The sequence below is a fragment of the Setaria viridis genome, chromosome 3, assembly GCF_005286985.2.
Source record: "Setaria viridis chromosome 3, Setaria_viridis_v4.0, whole genome shotgun sequence".
Classification (NCBI taxonomy): Eukaryota; Viridiplantae; Streptophyta; class Magnoliopsida; order Poales; family Poaceae; genus Setaria; species Setaria viridis.
This window is the reverse complement of record NC_048265.2, coordinates 10,828,101-10,850,989: the sequence shown is the minus strand read 5'-3', so window position 1 is coordinate 10,850,989 and position 22,889 is coordinate 10,828,101. Positions and strand designations below refer to the sequence as shown.

At 49.7% G+C, this 22,889-nt stretch overlaps 1 protein-coding gene and 2 non-coding genes across 3 annotated transcripts; 2 read left to right on the top strand and 1 right to left on the bottom strand.

The window, feature by feature from the left end:
• The first annotated feature begins 8,389 nt into the window (after positions 1–8,389).
• On the top strand, positions 8,390–10,874 carry LOC117850983 (uncharacterized). Its single transcript, XM_034732874.2, has 4 exons — positions 8,390–8,651; positions 8,772–8,865; positions 9,340–9,549; positions 9,924–10,874. Exons 1-4 carry the CDS (start codon positions 8,553–8,555, stop codon positions 10,640–10,642), a joined length of 1,122 nt encoding a protein of 373 aa, XP_034588765.1. The 5' UTR covers positions 8,390–8,552; the 3' UTR covers positions 10,643–10,874.
• Positions 10,875–12,061: 1,187 nt separating this feature from the next.
• Positions 12,062–12,181, bottom strand: LOC117851094 (U5 spliceosomal RNA). The gene has a single exon (XR_004639459.1). It is a non-coding gene; the product is annotated as a U5 spliceosomal RNA (small nuclear RNA).
• Positions 12,182–20,286: 8,105 nt separating this feature from the next.
• TRNAD-GUC (transfer RNA aspartic acid (anticodon GUC)) lies at positions 20,287–20,358 on the top strand. The gene has a single exon. It is a non-coding gene; the product is annotated as a tRNA-Asp (tRNA).
• The last annotated feature ends 2,531 nt before the right edge of the window (positions 20,359–22,889 follow it).

Below are 22,889 nucleotides of genomic sequence, written 5' to 3'. Positions count from 1 at the left end.
CAAGGAAATGAAGGAAGAGACTTTCATATGTCAAACCATGTATGTAAAAGATATGCTCAAGAAGTTTGACATGGTCGATGCTAAAGCCATCAAGACACTCATGGCATTGAATGGGCATCTCGATCTAAATGAAGAAGGAAAACTGGTTGATCAAAAGGTATATTGCTCCATGATTGGTTCTTTACTTTACCTTTGTGCATTTAGACCCGATATTATGCTTAGTGTGTGCATGTGTGCAATATTTCAAGCCAATCCTAAGGAATGTCATTTGATGGCCGTTAAGAAATTTTGAGATATTTAGTATACACTTCTTACCTTGGCTTATGGTAACCCAAGGGCTCCACTTTTGATTTACTTGGCTACTCTGATTAGTATTATGCCGGTTGCAAAGTAGATCGAAAGAGCACAACGGGGACTTGCCAATTCCTTGGTAGATCCTTGGTGTCTTGGAGCTCTAAGAAGTAAAATTCGGTTGCTTTATCTACCACCGAAGCCGAATATGTGGCAACCAGTGCTTGTTGTGCCCAACTCTTGTGGATGAAGCAAATGTTGAGTGATTTCAGTTGTGAGTTTAGCAAGATTTCACTTTTATGTGACAATAATAGGGCCATCAAGCTAGCTAACAATCCGGTGCAACACTCTCGAACAAAGCACATAGATATTAGATATCACTTCTTAAGGGATCATTAGGCTAAGGGAGATATTGCTCTACATCATATAAGCACCGAAAGACAATTTGCCGATATCTTCACTAAGCCTCTAGATAAGCAAAGGTTTTGTGCTTTGAGGAATGAGCTAAATATCTTGGATTCGCGTAACTTGGCTTGACTTATTGCACATACTTGAGTGTTGCCTAGACAAGAAAATTGGATTTATTTGTGTTGAGTTTCTTTTAAAACATGGATTTTGATCCTTGGATCAAAACTTGACTCAAGTGATCATTGTTATGTAATGGTTCTTATTGGGTGATCACTAAAGTGTCAAGTTGTCTTATATGTCCATAAGCTATATATCTTGAAACCTCAATCCTTATCCATCTCAAAATCAATCTTTTTGGAGCTGTCTTCACTTTATCAGAGCAAGGGACTCAAAATCCTTCAGTGGTTCGAATCCAGTGCCTGAATGAATAAGCGGCGGGAGAATAGAGTAGTAGCCACAGGTGATTGACCGACAAAGCCGATAAAAAGAACTTCCGATACTCCATCGGAACTTCTGAAAACCACCGAAAGTTTCAGCAAAGTTCCGACCGAAGGTTCCCGGGAGAATTTCTTTTTATTATCGGAACTTACGATCCACCATCGGAACTTCTGACAACTATCGTAACAGAGGGTGCTCAGGAGATGTTTTAAATTTTTGTCGAAACTTCTGATGCCCTGTTGAAACTTCCGACAGTCTGCCTAGGTTTATAAATACTTGTTGGATGCCGCCCCCTCAAACCTAACTCATTCAACTCCTCATACCGACGCCTCCCTCTCTCTTCACTCCACCTCTCAAGGACATCTAGAGTTCTAGCTATGGAAATTTGAAGCTCTTGCTATCTTTGGAGTCCCCACTCCTTAGAACCTCCGATCCATCTTGGGAATCATCCGATCTGCGCTGGAAATCTTCGAGGTAATCTATTCAAAAATCATGTCTCCCGATTTCTCAATGCCATAGGATTTAATCATTTTCCTTTGGGGGATAGACTCTACATATGTCTTAAAACTCATGCCTATGATATCATTTGAATTGGTGGGCTAGATCTCAAATTCCATGGATTTTAGATGAACTCAGGTTCAGTCAGAACTTCTAACGATTGGAAGTTCCGACCCTTAGTCGGAAGTCCCGATAAGTTCCTGAAGTTTCTATTTTGATTCATGTGTACCATCTCTCTGATCCATTCTAATTCCTTTGCAAATCTTGTCAAATGGGTCGTGAAAGGAGAAGCAAACAGCGTGAGGACACCCTGGAAATTGAATCCAACTCTTCCACCGAGTCCGATGAAATACCTATCTCTCAAAAGAAGGGGAAGAGGAAGGTTGTCCCCAAAGTACGTACCTGCACATGCTAGGGAAAGGGGGAATCCTACTCCAGCTGGTGGACCTAGCCAAGGTGTCCATCCTCTCATGAAGAATGCATCCTCCCCGGGTGATCATATGTATGAAAATGAGTTGATCCCCTTGGACTTTCTTGAGATTGTGATCCTTCAGATGGCAAAGCCCGTTTGGGAAGTAAGACAGGGCTACTTGGGATCAAAACCAGTGGATTATCAGAAGGGGAAGCATGATATTTGCACTCTCAGGTATGATAGACCATCCCAGTACCAAAAGGAATTCTTTGGTGATGTCCGCTTTTGGTTGCGCTTCCACGCCGATTGGTATGAGTCAATCATTATTTGCAAAACTCATCCCACCACTAAGATGAAGTCAATTGACTGATCTTATTTGAAGGCAATTGAGCTGCCTGTCATTGATCAAGTCTGGGAAGTTTGCAACAACAAAAACCTTATCTCTATTATGGAGCAAAATCAAGATTGGAATGAAAAAGTGGTGGCTCAATTCTATGCAACTCTCTATATTGACCGGGCAACTAAAGCGTCCCCACATAAGTAGAGACTAAATGTGATACAAATATCAGTCCCAGGAGGCTGGTAACACATTTATTCAACAGATAATTCAGTTAACGTACAACTCCCGAGGGAGTGGGCGTGAGAGCCACGCAACGATAAGAAGTAAATAAACAACAGCGGCTAACCAAGCGACTGCCAAAAGACAGCACTCGGGACTACATGGCAGCAACAGCATCTTGGAAAGGCCAACACCACAGTCAGCGTTGGGTGCGGACACAACCTCTACTCAAGGTCCTCGGCGATGAAGTCCGGATCTTCCTCTGTAGTAACGAAGCAAGGGTGAGTACGAACGTACTCAACAAGTCCAACCCCATCCACGGAGGGGGGGTACAAGCAAATATATGCACAGGATATATCAAGGATAGACTAGGGTTTATTTGCAATAAAGCTAGATTTTCAACACATGCATGGGCTCGTTTTCAAACAAGTTTTCGTAAAGCTTTTCTTTAGTAACCGAAACATTAAGTGGGGTTGATCCTACCCAATAGGATCCAAGTTTTATCGCTATCGAACTCCCCATCCGCCATAGCTCACGGCACAACTGCCGGACACTTCCAAAATCCAACACACACACACGCGCGACATCCATACCCAAGTGCTAGTTATGTGACCAAGCCGTAACTCGTCCAATGCCGTGGACACGGCTACCCGGATAGGTTTTAACTCTGTAGAGGTTGTACACTTTTTCCACAAGTAGGGTACCGCAGCACGATCACCTTAGTGCCGGTGCGGATCCTAACAAAGCCATTACCCACCTTAGCTAAGACTGGCTAGCCCTCACGGAAGCACCCAAGGGGTTCACGGCTCATCCACGAGACCGTAACCAGGACCTAAGTCACCAAGATCTTACTCCTTTTCCATGGGCTCCCGTTGCTCACCAGCACCCCTGAAGACTAACAGTTCAGCTAGTGGGATTTATGCTAAGCCGTTGCCCACACAACGGTCGAGTGGTTGCACGATGGTTGAATTAGGCAAGATGACACATCAACTCGGTCCTTAACCATGACAAGATGGATATCTCCCGATATTGCTCAACTACTAAGGTACGAGCACAACACCCTGGCATTTCACACAAGAAATACCCATCTATCTTGTCTACACATTCCTTTCCTTTGAACCTGTAAAACCATTTTCCCAATTGAACACACACACACATTTATTTTCTAAATAAACCATTATAATAGTGATTGAAGTTTAAGTAGCAAATTCCTAAGCGTTCTAGCAGTGGTTATCGTCTAAATAGAGCGTGTCATATTTAGAAACAACCATAGGACAACAAGGAACATTCATAACAATCAAGGGGTGGCTATCCAACCATGTCTTGCAATAAAACAATATGCATTTTATAAAACAGGCCAATAGGTTGTGTTTGAAAAACTAGGTATTAAGTATGCATCAAAGGGTGAGATTGGACTTGCCGTCTTCAAAGCCTTCCGGGAGTTCCGGCTCGTGCGGCAGGTCCTCGGGCTCGCGGTCAAACTCCTCCTCGAGCTCCTCCTCGGCTAATCCGCGATCTACGGCACACACAAATGGACACACAAATAAATAAAAGAAAGTTGGTTTTTAACCGTTGAGCTCCGAACAGAAAACGCGAACGGAAAATAGGTAGAAGTAGTATTTTTGGGAAATTTGGATATGGATCGGCGGAAGTATTCTGGAGGACGATGTGGTAAAATTTGGGGTTAAATGGAGGAAGTTCGGCGCATGAAATGACAAGTTAAACATGGGTTAGAGGCTTAAAAAGGAGGTTTAGGACTGATTCGCGATGAACCAGGGACCTATTTGTAAATATTTCTGGAGGTGGAGGGGCTTATCTGCGAAAAAGGTTATGAGAGTGGTGGAAGGGCCTGTTTGTAATTTGGGAAAAGGTGGGGGTCAGATCGGGATTTTGGGGAATTTTCCCCTTCTCCTTCACTGGGCCGGCCACGAGGTTAGGGGAGGTGGAGGGCCGACGGCGGCCGACCGGCAAGCCTCACCGGCGGGGGCCGTGGGGCGGAGGAGGTGGGGGAAGGGGAGAGGATCCCATTTTGCCCCTTACCTCGGGCACTTGGGGGTAGGAGAGGGGCGACCGGCGGTGGTCAAGGCGGTGGTGGTGCTCGGGCGGCGCTCGGGTGGTGGTGGCGGCTTGGCACGGGCAGCGGTGGCGCCGGAGGTTTTGGCGGGTGGAGGAGGTTGGGTTGTGGTGCGGTGTGGGGAGAGGGGCGGCCGGGGCGGCCTCCTTTTATAGCCGGCGAGGTGGCCGGCGCGTAGGGGTCCGGCAATGGCCGGCGGTGGAAGCTTGGCAGAACGGCACCGGTGGCGTGCCGGGGCGGGGAGGTAGGGGCCGGCGGCAGGCGGCGTGGAGCGGGGCTAGAGGCGGGGCCAGCGCAGGAAGGGCGCAGCGAGGGGTCGGCGGGTGGCGCGCCAGCGCGCTGGGGTCGGCGAGGTCGGGCGACGCGGGTCCCGGGGGGTGCTGGCGTGGCCGGCGCCGGGCCGGGCGGCGCGGGTCCCGAGGCGCACGGGGGCCGGGCGGCCGACGGTATGGCGCCAGGGAGGTGGTTGCCGGTGGAGTTATGGTGTTGGGCCGACCGGGAGGAGTAGCGCCAAGAAGAAGAAGGAAGGAGGAGAGAGAAGAAGAAGGAGGAAGAAGAAAGAAGAAAAAGAAAGGAGATGGAAAAGGAAAAAGAAAGAAAAAGGGAGGAAAAAGAGAAAGAAAAAAAGGGGAGACCGGCGGCGTTCACGGCACGCGGTCGGAGCACGCGCGCGGCGTCTGACGACGGCACGCGGCGAGAAAAACGGGCACGGATAAAATGATAGCTGTCGGCTTGGGTGCCGGGACGGCGAAATCACCGGGAAGATTTTAGATTTCCGGGAGCTCAGCGGTGAAAAGATTTTGAAAGCAATTTTTAACGGGTGATTTTAGGTTGGTGATTTTGCAGGTGTTACAGCAACCAAGGTGATGCATTGGACTCTTCAGAGGAAGCCCCTTTCAGTGACTTATGCAAAGTTTGCAAATATTCTTGGTTATGGGGTATATGACATTGCTTGATACAAGATATATGAGATGGAGAATGTCATTGAGGATGGAGAGATGGCCTTCATGTATAACAGCGTTTATGGACCGATTGAGCATGGCACCACCAAGGACATGATTCTGTTGTAAGTTACTAAATCATCTTTTCTGCTACACTTTTTGCCCTGAAGGTAGTGATGTGGACTGCATCTCTAACATATCAAAGAACTTGCTTGCACAGATGCATCCCGACGCAGGTGAATTTAGCATCTTTGACTTCATTTGGGAAGAAATCATCATTTGCTCTTACTCCCCCAAGAAGAGTTGTCACTACGCTCCATACATCTTTGCTATGATCAAGGATGTGACCAAGTTGAAAATTCTAACGGATAAGGACCGTCCTGTCTACAAGTCAAAGAAGGGTCATATTGAGAGGCTTTGCAAGATTGGGTCTCATGGTATTTGTCCTCCACCACAAGGAACTTCACTTGGACCTTCATCTTCTCAAGGACCTCCTATTGGAGCTTCACCATCTCTTGGGCTACCATCCTCACATAGGCCCTCTAGCTCTAGAGGTCCTCCACCACCTCGGGCTCCTAAGGGATTCTAAGCTTTATATCACAAGGTCTCTTCGCTTGCTTCAATGTGGGTCGCCACAATGCGGATGAAATCTATGCCCACAAGAAGCACATGGATGAGCAGCTCCTCAAGATTGAAAAGAGGCAAAAGGAGCTCATGGCCAAGAATGACATCTCACACTCTCCTCTCCGTGCTCCTATGAATTTTCCTCCTCCACCGGTTTTCTACAACCCTTGGGAGGAGATTGGGCAGCCCCCTATGTTCTTTGGAGCTCCCCAAGGTGATGATGAGGAAGACTTTGGTAGGCAAGAAGAGTCCGATGAGGAAGAAGAGGACATTCCCGATGCTAATACTCCGGAGGATGAGGATGAAGATGACGAGGATGAGGAAGACGATGGTGATGGGTGATGGCTATGGAAGTGCCTCCTCTTTTTGGAGCTTGATGCCAAAAGGGGGAATGAGCTCACCATGGGACCATATGGTGGTGGTGTTATCTTTTTATGAGTTTTTCTAGTTTATGGCTTGTGGACATGTAAGAACTTTATGTGTGGTGTGATGATTGATGTGCCAAGTGAATTTTTAAGTTTGTAAGACTTATTTGTGATTTGTTATTTTAGTGTGGTTTTAAATTTCTATTCATATGTGTTGATCATGGCTTAGTGTATTGTTTAATTTCTAATTTGTTGAAGTGTTACTTCTTGTCATATGCATCACATTAATATACATGTCACATCTTTGGACCCCACGAATGCAAGGATATAGGGGGAGCTCACTTAACATGTGCAAATAACATTTGAGGCCATTTTGTCTCTATCGTTGAAAGATGCACATGTTAAGGGGCAGCCCACCTATATGTTTGGATTCAAAATGTTTATATATTTCTCATGTGAGCCTTAATTGTGTTGTCATTAATCACCAAAAAGGAGGAGATTGAAAGTGCATTTGGCCCCCTAAGTGGGTTTTGGTGTTGATGACATGCATGATTAAGGGACTAATGAATTTATCAAGTTATTGACAGGCTTAAACTCTAAAGAAGTGCAAAGGTGCAAGAAAAGAACCCCAAATAAAATTGAAGAACGGTGTTGGGCTTAAAAGAAGACCTTTTTATAATTTCTATCTTTGAAATTGAGTATAGGAACACCGTACTATAAAGGGGGATACGAATGGATAGCTTGAAGATATCAAAGTGCTTAATTGAGATGCTATCCACCCATGAGAGACACCACCACACACTTGCACGTCTATTTTCTCACAATTTCTGTGAGTGTCAGAAGTTCCGACAGGGGTTGGAAGTTTTCAGAAACTTCCTGCTGGGGATGCTCAGTGGATTTAATTCAACAGTGTCAGAAGTTCCGATAGTGTGTCGGAAGTTCCGATAATATGCACCGAAAAATTCAACTTTAGTTCCTAGAACCAAACACCCCCTTACGTATCAGGGGAGCCCCCTCCTGGAAGGAATTTGGTTTGCCACAATAACTCATTTGGTGTCAGCATGAGATTGATGAATAATTGAGAATACCGCAGCATCAAACCGGGTGTAACTAATCAATAAAGCAAGATTATTGCACATTAGGGTTCTAAACTTTTTTATTGGAAAAAAATGCACAGCTCTCTTTTTTGTTATTCACTGTGTCTCACTATATTTTGTAAGTAAAGTCAAAGCAATTTGGATGTCACTTGAAATGCTAGGGTTGCTCGGAAGGTTTAGGTAGTGTCAGTACAAAAATACGTCGGTGATGAAATGAACCACCCACTAATTTTAATCTTTTATAAGGCGAGTCTCAAAAAAATTCACTGAGAGTTTCATGAATATTAAATCCTATGACATACTAGCAATTTTGGGAGAAGGGAAGAGAGTTTGGTCCCCATAAAACCTAACGTGCTTGGTTTGGTAACCACATAAACCACAATGAAACTTGCACCGATCACATGATACATTTTAACACCGCTCAAGAATTAAATGATTCAATGTACCTATATACTGAAATTGTGCACTGAGAGAAATCGTTTCTTTTCATATAAAGCTGACATAACAGTCTTAGCGACATAACAGTCTTAGCGACAGTACAATTTAAAATTGTACATTAAGAACTTTTTAGATTTTATTATACAAGTTCAAACAGGACTCTTGGGCCCCCCTTTTTTTTTAAGGGACCTTGGGCCTTGGTGACCGTTTTCACGCTAACGCTTCTTCACACGAATCTTGACACGACTCCTATGGCTCGCGCGACTCCGACATCGAGAGGCGCCGAGCCCTAACTGAATAAACCCTTCCACGGCCGCTGCGCCGCCTCTTGTCCCCGTCGGCTCCTCGCCGCTCGCGCCGCCCTCTTTCTTCCCAGCCCCGACTCGCCCACCGCCACCGCCGCCTCGATGTCGAAGAAAGGAGGACGAGCGAAGAAAGCGGCGGGCGGCGGCGAACTGTCCCGCTTCCTGGATTCGCATCTCCAGACCATCAACGACACCTTCCAGGTACGCCCAAACCTACCATGGTCTTGGCCCAGCTCCGATCCGATCCGATCCCACGCGGCCACGCGGAAACCTCACCGCGCCGCTTGCACGCTTGACGCTTGTTCGCTCTTCGTTTTTCAGATGATGGCGGAGGCGGTTCCGGGGAGCTTGGAGCGGACGGAGTGGTCTGAGGTCGTTAAGCTCGGCGACCAGGTCTCCAGGCAGGCCACCGTCGGTAGGTGCAAAATTGAGCGATCTCATGTACTTAATTTCTCGCGCTTTGCTGGTCTGGGCATGCATATGTATCTGAATTGATTGAGAATTTCTCTGGTTGTACATAGGAGTGTTTGAGTTGATTTATTTCAGCGGAAAGCCAATTGAGAAGTTAGATAGGTTAGGAAAATATTGTTTTGTTCATTCAAAAAAAAAGAGAAAAGACAAGAAAAGGAAATTCTTGTTTTCGTCTGAATCAGTGCTCCTTAGAAGTCAGTTTTGGGTGTTTGAGTCTGCAGTTACTGGAGTGTACATAGTTCCTCTGCTGAGTGTAGTAGAGTATTTATGGTATCTGCATTAGTGTTCGGCAATTTCTTCCTAGCTAGTTCATAGGGTAGTATATGCAATGCAGTCTTTCTAGTTGTGATAGAGCGAAACTGTTTTATTGACATGATGCAACTCTGTTTTGATGGCTGATGCCTGTCTTTTGCTGCAGCTGGAATGCTCTGGAGTGGTGACTTGCCTAATATAGACACCTTGAAGGAGAACATTGTTGCGTATTTCAACATCCTACAAGGATTCCTCTTGGCTTGCCATGGAAGCATGGTCGGTGCTGGGCCTACTCTTCACAAATCCATCTGTGGTTCCGCAAAGAACGTGGTTGACTCTAGCTTCTTATTGTTCAAGCATGCTGTTTCTGCTTATGGTATGTAAAAAAACTGCCAAAGCTTAATGGTTGTAGTTATTTGTCTAAACAAGGCTTCCTGGTAGTCCCTACTGATTTTTTATATGGAAACCAATTAGGTAGAATTAAATATAAAGCAATGTTGATGGTGGAATAGTCACATGACTAAAATTGCTGATTTAAATTCTACATATTTGAAGTGAGGAGAAGCATGTGACTTTTTATCGGTGTCAGTTGCATCAGTATTGTGATTCTAGTCCATGGTAAAGGACATCTGAAATAGCAATGAAGCAATTATCACATTCAGAGACCTTCGAGTCTTGCACTTTATTTATTTTAATCCCTCAGAATATTTTTAGTTGGGCTAACACTTCATTTTTTTTAATCTGATGCAGAATCTCGCAGCCCTGATCGGAACATAACTATACCCCAGGTCACAGGAACTGTATGGGAAGTCTGTGCTGCTCTCAAGAAGGTGCCGACGTCGAACTGCACTGCCATAGGACGAGCCATGACGCAGATAGGTGTGTGTCTGAAGGATGTTCTCCGGGAGATGAACGAACTCCCTATCGGTGATTCTGGTGATGCTACTGCTGAAAAGTCTTCCAATGGTGTTGCTGACACCACGAGTTGTTCTGATAGAGATGAGATATTATCTGATCTTGATATGGATGATGATGATGATTTCACTGAAGAGGAGATCGCTATTGCCAAGTTGATTGTCACTGTGGTGTCTGATTCGCTGGTTGTAGTGAAAGAGGCAATTCGTTTTGTTACTGGTTTGCTCAAGAGCTCAGGTAACAAGAATGGGGCTAACGAGGACAAAGTCGAGCCAATGGAAAGATTGCTGGGCCATTGCAAGGAGATTGCCGACCAGGTCAATGATCTCGGGGCTTGCGTATATCCACCACAAGATGCATCTGAGATGAAGCTCGCTGTAAAAAGACTGTATGGTGGCATCAATGGGATGCGCAAGGAAATAGGACACCTTGGTGGCTCACCTGCTAATGCCTTTGCAGCCCTTGAAGGATTCGAGAAGTGCCTTGGATCTCTGGAGGCCGAGTTAGCTGATGATGTGGTGAACGAGATGGAAAATCTTACTATTAGCCATTAGCACGTCCCGATAATTTTCAGATTTGTCAGATCCACGTTATACCAGTATGTCTTCTGATTTGTGCAATGGAAGAAACTTTTTGTTATTTGAGGCATTCGTTCCGTGTACTTTTGTATCATCCAGTGTAAGTAAGAAGCTTGGCCTGGTTTTCTGCAGCTTCTTTAGTTGGGGAAGCCATCGTTGAGGGTCATGAATATGTGAATAGATTGTTTCCACTCTCTCGTTCATTTTATTCCAGATTTAAATCGGTGGATGTATTTCTCATAATTTCGCTCTGGTATGTGTATTCTACACATTGTCCACCAAGATCAAATTGGTGACTGTACAAGCGCTATAATCGACGACACTACGCACGAGCATTTTGCATGGTGACGCAGAATCAGAATCAGAGAAATTTAAATTCCTGAAACCACCATTAGTAACTAAACCAAGATCTATGAAACAAAAACCTAACTATTCACAACATCCTGAAATTTAGAATAAACTTGAATTTGTTTTTGTTGGCGTCCTCCGTGAACTGGAGAACACCTTTAAACTAAGATAAACTTTACCGATTCACCCGTCCTTGGGCCATGCGGAGTGGGTGAGTCCGGTGGAGTCCGGCCCGTCTGGGTTTCACTAGGGAAGAACCCACGTCGTTGGGCTCGCAGTGACTGACCAGCGGCGCGATCGACCTACCGCGGCCTGTCCACAACGTGGTTGCGCTCAGCGTGCGCGATTCGCGTTCCGCCGCCGTGTTTCCGGGCGATTCAAGCGCCGAAGCGGACTGCGCGCGCTCCGGCAGGCAATGCATTCTCAGATTCTCTTCTCCGCAATCTTCAAGTGTCTCCCGTCTGGTCTGCTGCAACTTTTCTGGTGGGTGGAAGCATCGCTCCAGCTTATTCAGTTTTCTGGGGGGCGGAAGCATCGCTCCAGCTTATTCAGCTGACTTATCAGCCACTCACAACAATAAGCCACCAAGGAGGAATCCAGACTCCGCTTGATTCGATCTTCAGTTTCGAGGAATCCAGACTCCGCTTGATTCGATCTTCAGTTTCGACCTTCATCAGTTAGGAAAAAGAAGAAGGATCCACTTATTCCACTCAGAGAGACCGAACCAGGCAAAAAAAGGTCTTTCCATTCCTGCCATTTCTGGTGGGCTGAAGCGGAAGCATCGCTTCAGCTAGCTTATCAGTCACCAAACAGTATTTTCCTCTCACAACACCAAACAGTATTTTCCTCACCAAACAGTATTTTCCTCTCACAACACCAAACAGTATTTTCCTCTCACATTTCAGCTGGCTTATAAGTTTAAGTTGAAGCGAACAGCCCCATTGTTATCGGTCATCCGACACTGGTCTGCTGAACTTGTAAAAGCTCCACTTTGAAACAGTGCACGGAGATTCAGAATCCAATTAAATTTGAAATTAATTTGTTGGGGTCCTCCTTGGATAGAAGGACACCCTCAAAAAATTAGCGTATGCTGCTAATTGTGGCGTGCACACGGTATTCTTTAGTAAAAGGCGAAAGAATAGTTCGCTCTGTGCTCACCACGCAGCTGCGTGCTTTGGCTGCGAGCCGCTGCCCTTCCTCTTGTAGCTCTCCCCGGGATCCCAACACCACCGCTCCCCGATGTGGTACTAACCCACATCATCATCAGCTGCCAGCAGCCTTCCTCTCACCAGTCTATTGCGGTGGGCTCCGAACTCATTCATTCTCCCGTCTTCTCTTTGGGCCATCCAGCGATGTGTCCGCCAGAGTCCTTCGGCCCATCATGGCTTTCCGCATGGACGACAACTTCTTCTCATGTCCCGCCGCCCCCGCCGTGGTTGCATGACCTGCACTCTCTCTCTCTCTCTCTCTCTCTCTCTCTCTCTCTCTCTCTCTCTCTCTCTCTCTCTCTCTCTCTCTCTCTCTCTCTCTCTCTCTCTAAAAAAAGAAACACCTTGCAGAGTTGCAGCGTAGGATTCGCATGCCGGCGATTCGTGCGACCCGGGAGTTCGGTTCCGGATGCGCGTGCCCGATGTGGCACGCACAGGCAAAGCGACGTGCGGGAGGGGACGGACCACTCGCGTCACCAACAGTGGCCGAACCGGGCGGGATCGCGGCCGAGCGGCACGGGGGGCACCCCCACCGCCCAGCAGAGCCGGCCGGCCCCCGCCCAAGGCCACCAGCAGCCAAGCCCCAGCTGCCCCTCCACGCGCGCGCGTGCGCCCTCGCGCTCGGGGTCGCGCGGGGGCGGCGGACGGGGTGGGGGGACCCGCCCGCGCGACGCCGCACGCGCCGCTCGCCGTGTCGCGCGCCGGACCGGCAGCGCCGGGCCGCGGACGTGGACCGCGGTTGAGTGCCCAATGATTGCGCTTATTATACTCCGCTCCACCCGCTCTCGCGCGTCCCGTCCCCTCCCTCCCTCTCCACCCGTGTCGACCGCCCCTTTTCCTCCTCTCCGCCGGTGCGTCGCCGATTCCGCCGCGCCCCCGTCTAATCTTTTACTCCCAGCGCCCCCGGCACGTTGCCACGCGTGGCTGCTGGCCCGGCCGGCCTTGACTTGAGATCTCCTTTCGTTTTCCTTTGCTTCCAAGAGAACACCGAGCAAAGGTTACGTGCTCCTGACGTATGTCGAGCGTGGACGACAGGAGCATGCATATGCTATACGATGTGCTGGCTGCTCATTCGCCGCGGGACCGCGGCGGCCGACGTTCACCGGCGTGAACAAAAAAAAAACGATGGGGTTGAGATTTCGAACGTCGGCTTCACGTTTGCGGCGGCTTTAGCATGCAGACGAGAGCTCTGCCTGCGGCTGACAGCAGCGCGGCCGGTGATGGAAAGGGGATGGCCGAGAGGCGTTGGGCGGGCGTGGCAGACAGGTATGATGGACTCCTTTCGGTGAACAGATTTTGCCGATCATGAATGAGTTCAGCAGCAGAAAAAGGCTCAATAATCTACACTGCTGCCATCTCGCTGAGGTTTTTCTACCTTACCTGTCCCGTTGTTTTTTCACATTCAAAGACTTCTATTCCATGTAACACCTTTTTTTCCCCTCCTTTCACTCTCTTTATTAGCGTTCGCAGACATGTTAAACTGTTTGCTTGCATTGCATATTACTGTATCACAACACCCTAGTTGCAAAAAGACCCAGCAGAATGCATCAAATTTCGTTCTCGGCGGTACAACATTTTCCTTTCGAACCACGCCTCTTCTCCCGGGAAGAAAACAACAAAACAACAAGAGGAGAACACCAGGCACAAGCGAACAAAAGGAGGGAGATGCTTTGCTTTGCTAGACCACACGGCCACAGCCCCAACAGCACCAGTTCGCGTGCACATTCCCGGCACCAAACGAAGAGAAAAAAGGGTGTTTGGACAAAGGAACTCCCCCCTTTTGTTTTCTGCTCGTCGCGAACTGAAAAAATCATGCCTCTTTTCCCCTCCTCTCCTCTCCCTCCTCCCGTCATGCCTGCAGTCACGCTTCACGCTCATGCATGCATGCATGCATCCTAAAGTTGATCACCTACCCGGAATGACAAGAGAACAGACGCGAACACGTTCGAAACAGCCTCACAGGCACCAGCAGTGGCCGGCAGCCAGCACTAGCACCAACCAAGCTGCCAGCCTTCGGAGTCTCGAAAGAGTGTGTGGGAGAATCCATCAAATTTGACCACCAGCTGAAGCTTTCCGTCCTCTGATGGGGACTGCTCCTTCCTACAGTCCTGCAGAGCTCCATACGTAATGGTCCATGTTTATGCATGCAGCTTACCAAGAGTAGACGACATCTCAAAAAGGATGCGTTTACTGTTACCACCTGTTCGTGCATCACTGCATGTCTGAGACGCACAGTTCCTCCAACTCATCACAACGGCAGCAGGTCGGGATTATCGTTCTTCTTTTAAAAAATTGTAATCATGTCTCATCCTTTTTCCATTTTCTTCCTACATTTAGAAAGCGACCAGACGTTTGTGCATGCTTTGATTAGTTGCTGTTAATAAACTGCATGTCCAATTTCACATGATGAACACCTTTGATGTATAGCTCACAGTCACAGCTCAGGCCTTTCCACGTCGTCTTTCTGAAGCAAGCAGCTGTGGATCATGGCTTCGTCCACGGCGAGCCCATTGTTTTCTCGTCTCTCGAGACCTGCAAAGAGGGCACTACACACACCGACGCTCCCTTCCATTTGAGGCGTCTCCTGTCCTCAGTGGCGCCATTGCATGAAAGTCATCAAAACCGCCTGTAAACAAGTCTCGCCCTTCTCTTCTATCATGGGGAGAATCCTATTCTACACCAGCAGGCCACTTTTGGGGAAAATCATTAACAAAGCAAAGGAAGGTTATAAAGTTGCATAAGACTGGGACCGTTCCCCTGACAGCGTTAACACGCATGTTACCTCTACTTTGCATGCTTGGGATGGGTAGAGAGAGAAAGATAGAAGGGGAGGGGAGAGAAAGGGAGTGAAGCTTCCATTGCCGATTAAGCGAGGAGCTGCTAACTGCTAAGTGCAGCGCACATGGAAAGTGCGGTTAAGTTGAGGCCTAATCCCCCTTTAACAAACCCTAAACACTAGTAATCCGACAGATGGAAGCTACACCATTCACAGGCCAATGGATATCCTTATTCAAGTGATCCCTGTCTGCACGAAAGTGAATCATCATGGATTACTTATTGTTTGCTTCATCCTCATCCATGCAGCTAGCTAGTCGTCTAGCTCGGCAGGTAAGTTCGCCATCTTGTTAGGTCGAGTGACCCATTCACATTCATAAACTAGCATATCAAGCATTTACAGAAGTAGTAGTAAACCAGAAGCAACTCTCACATTTATTTGAAGTTTTCTTTTGGAGAGTACCTCTCAGCTTTTATTGTGTGGAAAAAGGAAAAGACATTGATCTTGAACAAACCCATCCAAGGCTAGTGAACCTTGAAGAGTGCATCCAAAAATTAGCTATTTTGATTCCACTTATTACTGATGTTCTTCAGCTAGGTTTCAGTAGTGTACCAACGGTGACAAGGAAGGGTAAATATAAATGTATCAATGCATTCTACCGGTTCGATTCTTTGACAAGTTTGCTCGATAATCATAGGGACTTTTCTGCCCGCCATTATACCACTTCCTCATTCTTCAATCATTTTGATCATGGCAGTGCCACAAGGACAGAAAAGTATATTTCCCTTTAGCACCAGAAAAGCAAAGAGGGAGGAAGAGGAGTAGGAGGCAGCTCGACAAGGCAGTCAAACAGAAAGCCCATTCCGCCCCTTTCCCCTGTCCCTCCTCTCCTCCCTCTCCATGTAAGGTCCATTTCTCCCTGCACTAACAACAGGCGCACACATGCCGCCATGGCCCAGCACTTCAGTGGCAGTAATCAGTATGCTGCTGCACATTGGAGAGGTGGGGGGGAAAATACTAACACAACACGCTCCGTTCAGATTCAGTTTACTACTCGTCTTTATTCTCTTGTTTACCGCCCCCAACACGCCTCGAAAGGCGTGCAAGTGCGCTTTGCGTTCCCCACAAACATGCTTCCCATTCTCCATGCTCCCACAAGGCCACACCCCATTGTTAAACCAATCGCGCTCTCCCCCTCTCTACCCCTTCCATTGCAGCCATGTGAGGGGCTTTGTATATAAGCAACCACTCTGTTCTTCAGTCTCTTGCTTCCTTCCTTTCTCTCTTTGCAAGCCTCCTCCCTCCCAGTAAGCTCACTCTCTGAAGACGCAGCCGGCACCAAGCCCTTCTTGATTCCCACCACCGTCCCCTTCTCCGGATGGAGTTCAGGGCGAGCTCTAGAAGGAGTACCTGGCCAATGTGCGGCGACAGGGGAAATGAGCTTGGTGGAAGGCCGCCGCACAGATAGGAGAAAAGGGTGCGCGCCTTCGGCTCCCACTGCCGGCTGGACCTCATGCTCGCTCGACCCGTGGAGCTGAGCGCGAGGAGGAAGACGACGCAGATGGTGTGAGCTCTTGTGGGGAATTGAGGCTTGATGGTCCGAGATATATATATCTCTAGGTATCTTAACTAGCAGCTACTACTAATTTAGCTTTCCTAGCTACATCATTTTTCCCCCCTTTTCTCTCTGCCCTCTTATTCTCTCTGCTTCTTTGTCCCTGCTATTCTGAGAGGATGCGGTGTTCTTGGCTAGGTGCGTGCTTGCAATGCCAGGAGATCTCGATGGTCCTCTAGGTGATGTAATAATAATATTGTTAGAGGCAGTATCAAGTTGGGAATGCAGCGATTACATTTTGTAATGCCTTGTAGTCTCTGTGATTTTGCATTGTGTTCCCTGTTGTTAGAAACTTTCAGGAAATGCCAGCATGTACTTGTATCTTGCTTTCCTCTCTTGATATGAGTACAGCAGCGGCAATATGCAGTGCGCGCTTTTTATTTGGTCCTGCAATGCAGACAGTTTGTTGAGAATTAGTTGCAAGAATAGAACCAAGTGCAGAACCACTGGAAGTTGGGGGGGGGGGGGGGGGGGGGGGGGGGGTTGGGTGGTTGTAAGCGCTAGATTCTCAAGTCTGCGTTTTCTTTTCACTTGGTAAAGCTCCCAAGCAACGGTGTACTGAATTTGCTTTGGAAACCTGAGCGCTGACAGTGTAATGTTGGTCCTGTTGCAATGCGTTATGGATCAGACCAGGTTGCTTTGTCGCTGGAACTTCTTTTCTTAAAAAAAAGAATCAGAAGCGTATCATTTCTCTCATTTCCCCTCTCTATTAGTGTAATTATCAGAGAAAGAAATAGTTTTATCATGCTCCAAGAAGGCTACGACATAGTATTGCACGGCAGTTCCGCTCCTTTTTCTTGATTTAAAATTTGGACGGCAACAAGAACTCTGCCAGTTCGACCAGGAAAAGAAACAGAGAGAGAGAGAGAGAGAGAGAGAGAGAGAGAGAGAGAGAGAGAGAGAGAGAGAGAGAGAGAGAGAGAAACTACTGAGGGGGAATTTACTCTTGTACCCACAATGTAGGCGACTAGAAGCAGAGCCAGAGCCCAGAACCACAGCAAAGCCGTCTTGGGTAGTTTCAAAATTCTGAATCCTAACGATCGAGGCAGCTACTGCCTACTTGGCAATGCATGTTCCGGGCGCAATCCGTCTGGTTGCGGATCATGCACCAATCCAAGACGACGCGGCGCATCCATCCTCCATGGTGTTGCTCACGCCCCATGCTCGATGTTCCATAGAGCGTAGCAGCAGGGACACAGTGCAGACCAGGCTAGGCAAGGCGACCGGCAGGCAGGGGCCGCCCCGCCCGGGGAGGCGAGTGGCGCGGCGAGGCAGCGGACGGAGCCGGAGCCATGCTCTAGCGTCTAGCCCAGCAGCAGCAGCGCCCAGCAGTTTACTGTGGCTGCGTCGCCGCGCTTTGTCGCTGCCTCCTCCGAACTCTGGCGGTTAATGGCTGGTGCAGGGAATATTCAGCGGCTGCGCAGGGGCCTGCCTGCCTTCCCGTGCATGCATGCACGCGACGCCCGTGCTCCCTCCCTCCCTCCTCCTCCGGCCTCCGCTCCCTCCTCATCCTGCTCTGCCGCTGCCCGCTTTACGCTTTTGCTTTTAATCGCTGTGACAGCACTACGCTCGCCTCGCTGTCGCTGCTGGTGGCCTCGCCGCCTGCTGGGGCTGCGACCGATGGAGACGACGGATGGAAGCAGCAGCCGCAGCACCAGCCAGGCTAGGCCGTGCCCGCTCGTCCTGTTGTTATCTTGTCCGGCCTTTCGCCCTGCCTGCCCGTGCCCGTGCTAACAGAGAAAACGCAACTCCTGCCTCGTGAATCTTGATACCCGGCCTGTGGAGCTCGGGTAATCAGGAGAGAAAAACGTTTGGTGGATTGGGATTGTTCTCATCTTCTCCCACGATTTTGACGGCGGATGATTGACGCCCGCCGCGGGCGGCAGAGGGGCAGAGTGCTGGGCCGGGGCCGGGACACACGAACGGCGATGGGAGATTGGAGGTGGACTGACGCTTGACACCACTAACTCACGGAGCGACGGCCACGGAGTAGGGTCCCCGGCCGGCTCTTCTTCGTGCTCCGCGCGTCAGCATATGCTCGCTCGCAAAGGCGTGTTGTTTGGAAGTATCCGAGCGTGTCGACAGCAATACGGGGCTCGCTGACGAAACCGAGCAGCCGACGCATCCTGAAGCATACGAATACCTACCTGTTCATATGCTCTCGATCACTTCTAGTTTTCTCTCTACGTTTCGGTCTCAATTTCCTTTTCTCAAGCAGTGTAGTAGATTTGAATGGAGTACGGTGTAGATTACGGTGTGGAGCATTTGCTACTCCTAAATCAAGCAGAGTATTCCATGCACGGGGTGTGTGTTGGTGGCAGACTGGCATGGGTACACCGTCTCTGCCGTGGTCTGGCGCCGCATGGTCCTGTCCAAGTCCAATACTGCATCCTCTCCAGGCTCGGGCCTCGGCGGGACAAAGTGTGTGCTACTGCTACTGCTACTGGTAGAGTGGTGGTAGCTGGCTGGACTGGCCCTGTTCAGCCCCGAGTGTGCACTGTGCAATGTAGTATCCCCGGAAAAGATCATGCGTGCATGCCGTTGCCATGCATGGCGCGCAGCTCTGAGCGGAGTCAACGGTTTACACGGGCAAGGCTTCAATGCGGGAACAGGAAGGATCGGTACCTGCCGCAGCAAATGCGCTGCAGGGCTTGGGCTACCGGGCGCTGGCTGGCCTGGCCGGCTGCCGTCTCCGCCGCGCCAGCAACCCTGCCCCCCTCGGCAGGCGCAACGGCCATGAAACGTGGACTCCCGTTGTTCGAGCAGAGCTGCTCCTGGAACGGACGGACACACGCTTTGCTTTGAAATTTTATTAAGGGTACATCATCAGAGGTAAAGAGGCTTCCAGGTCAGCTTGACGGAGTACAATGCTTTGGAACGGACGAGGTCAAGTAAACCGAGGAATTTTTTTGCTCGGCCCGCGCCGTGATGCCCCCAAAAGCGGACGCCGTACAATGCGGTGCACGAGTAAAAAAAAATGCTCGTAGGGAAAAGGGAGAGGGAGGCAGCGGCAGCGGCAGCAGCAGCAGCCAGCATGGATGGGACGCGGGCGTCAGGCCAGTGGCTGGCATGGCAGCGCGGACAAGACGTGTGATCCGCGAGATGCTGCTGCCGCCCCCAGCGCCTCCTCGCGGTCGCAGCGGCGTTACAGGAGCGCGCAACGCTTTATTTTAAGGTGCGCCGCGCGACGGGAGGGGGCGGGGACCGTGTGCCGCCGTGCCCCTGCGGCGGCTGGTGGCTGGTGCCGTGCCGCGGTCCGCGGCACACCACACCAGACGCGCGCGTGCGTCGTGCGGTGCGGGGGCGGAGCGGCGTCGCAGAGTTGAGGGGCCGGCACGCGGGGCGGTGGGCAGGGGGGCGTGCTGTCTCGTACGACGAGAGGGCCAGAGGCCGCGGCGAGGGCGACGAGTTGGCCGTCGCCGGCACGTTACGGCTGGCGTCTGCGGAAGGTCGAGGCCGACGGCCAGCAGTCGACCGCGATTCGCTAGCTGTGTGAGACAGAGACCTGCCGTTTCATCGTAGCCGTACTGACTGGCTACGCGCTCTACTATTCTCGTTTCCATTCATGTCTTGTCTGCCGCCGCTGAGCTTTCAGGCAACGAGGCAATCTGGCAGCCGGTGTGGATCTTATGTTTAATATTTTATAAATTGTGTCATTAGCGTAGGCATCCAAGTCGTTGTAGTATAGTGGTGAGTATTCCCGCCTGTCACGCGGGTGACCCGGGTTCGATCCCCGGCAACGGCGTTTGGTTTTTTATATCCCGTTACAACATTTGGAAATGTTCGTTGGGCCTTTGTTAGGACAAGGTACCTAATTGGGCTGGGCCGGCCTTTTGATAACACGGTATGCCAACAACTGACGTTGCCTATCCAATGCTGCAACAATACTTTACGTCGCTGTTTAAACACTTCTGCTCCCCTGTCGCTGGATTTGTGCATGTTTGGTGAGAAAGGAACACAGAGGTCGCTGGTAAAATAATGCTAGGCCACGAGGCTAATTAGGATAGTCCTAATCTTGCATATCTTGCCACACTTTATAAAGCTACCATGTCATATAAAACTATGAAAAATTCAACTATCCCAATGCAAAACTAAATTATATTACATATATGTTTGTAACCATGAATTGGAGTCTACTAGCATGGTTCAATTTCAACGAGCTTGTGTTCCAGCTACATCTTCGTTAACTCTGTGATATTTCATGGCTTCAAAAATTTTGTTTTATTGTCTCTTCAAAAACTCTATGGCATTTCGTCCTAAATTCCTACTCCATGGTTCATTGTGCGTGACAGCGTAATGCTCTTTGTGTAGGTTTGCAGAACCTGAGTCTTTTTTTTGTTGAGAAGGTCATTTTTAAACAAACCATATATTCTGCTTTTTGTATAGTGCGCTGTGGCCGTAGCTCGCCTGCTCATTACAGCTGGTACGAGGACCATGCTGCCGCTAATGAGGCAACGAACGCGGATCGTGCCCTCTTTTTGCTGAACACGATCGTACGATGGAGGTACGGCCGTATGGGTGGACCGGACCGGACCATTATCAAGGTGGTCAGAAACTGAAAAATGCCCGAGGAGTTTTGATTCTGAACGTTGGGAGCTGGAGGAGTCTGAATTTTGAATGAACCACACAAGATAGTGCACGTTTTATTGATATAGCAGAAAAATATAAGACTAGCTCTAGGTTACAAGCAGAAAAAGAAAAGAAAAATAAAAAATACTTGTCTGGTTGGATTGGAACATTAATGCGAATAACCACTTGGACTCAACCGCCACTCCCGACTGGTTAGAATGGGATGTCAACGCGGTCTCACCACTCCACTCGCATGGCAGCAAAACCAAAACCTTTAGCACGGCACCCACCAACATTCACGCTCGTGTAGTCGTCAAAACCTCCAGGCGTGGCCATGCGTCGATAGGAAACCGACAAAGCAGACTGCACCGTACCGAGAAGGCCACCGCCATGCACGACCCTCCGTTGTAGTGCTGCTGCAACATACTCCACCTGACAGAGTGTACCACCGAATCCGAACCTCTCGTAGGTTGCCACCACACAGTCGCCACCGCGATAACAAAACACGCGGGGGTCTCGCCACATCCACCATTGGACTCTATCTCGCTCTAGTCGCCTCGAAGAAAAACACCGCGCGCGGGGTCTTGCCACGCCCGCCATGGTACTCCACGTCACGGATCTGTTTCTTTTATCGCCGTCAGAGTGGTGAGCAATGTTGCCCCGCTCCACAAGATCTCCAGCGATCAGCCTGGCCGCCGTCGCAAGTCGACTTCGTCTTATTGCTTCACCCGCGCAAAAACCTCTACCGCCATGTTAGCAAGCCAGAAAAAGTCACTTGCGTCGTCTTCCGACGATATACCACACCAGGTAGTCCAGCTAAGTTAAGCAACCCGCCGCGATCCGCGGCAAGCCTAGCTGTCCCACGATGTCGTTACCGCAAGCGCCGTCCTCCGACGCCGTCCCACGCCATACTGATCGTTGCCAAGCAACACCAGCCGTCGCAGTCCGCTGCAAGCAGCCAAAATTGACACCCGTGCGACACCCCCTAGCCGCCACCATAACTGTGATCGTCTTCACATGGCCTTAGCAACACCCGTTCAGGTTGCCATGCGGCGGAATTGCCGCCACCAGCTGCAACCGCCCATAACCAATATACCAGCAATGCCATAAACCGAGATGAGTCTCTAGAGACGACGCCTCCAAGGAGGGCAAAACGCCAATGGCGCTGCCGTCGCTCGTCCAGTATCTGGAAAAGATTTTCACCTAGAGGACCCGTGTAGCAGGGTTGGAGCTTAGACATGATGACCCCAACAGGGAGAACGACGCCCTAGGGTGCCGCTGTCATCTCGACCAGCAAAACGCCGGCGGGGACTTTCGATCGGAGCATCCCAACCCCTTGCTGCACGCTCACGGCTCGGCACTCCTGGACCATAGGCACGACAACCCATCCGAGGTGGCGTCACCGCCGCTCCACCACCACGCCGTCGTACCTCCACCTCATTTGCCGCCTCGCCTCCATGCACCACGCTGCCATACCCCACTCCTCGCACGCGGCCACCGTCGCATCGCCTCAACCATCATGCGTCATCATGCGTCTCCTCGAGGCGTCACCACCTTACGCACATGCATCACCACGCGCAGTCTCCTGCACGCCACGCGATCCCTCACCAGCACCCAGCAGCCTCCCTCTCCCGTCACTGCCTCCGTAACTCCTTAGCCGAGGATTGGGCACATTGGTCTCACAGTAGGTGAGGTGGCGGCCATCGT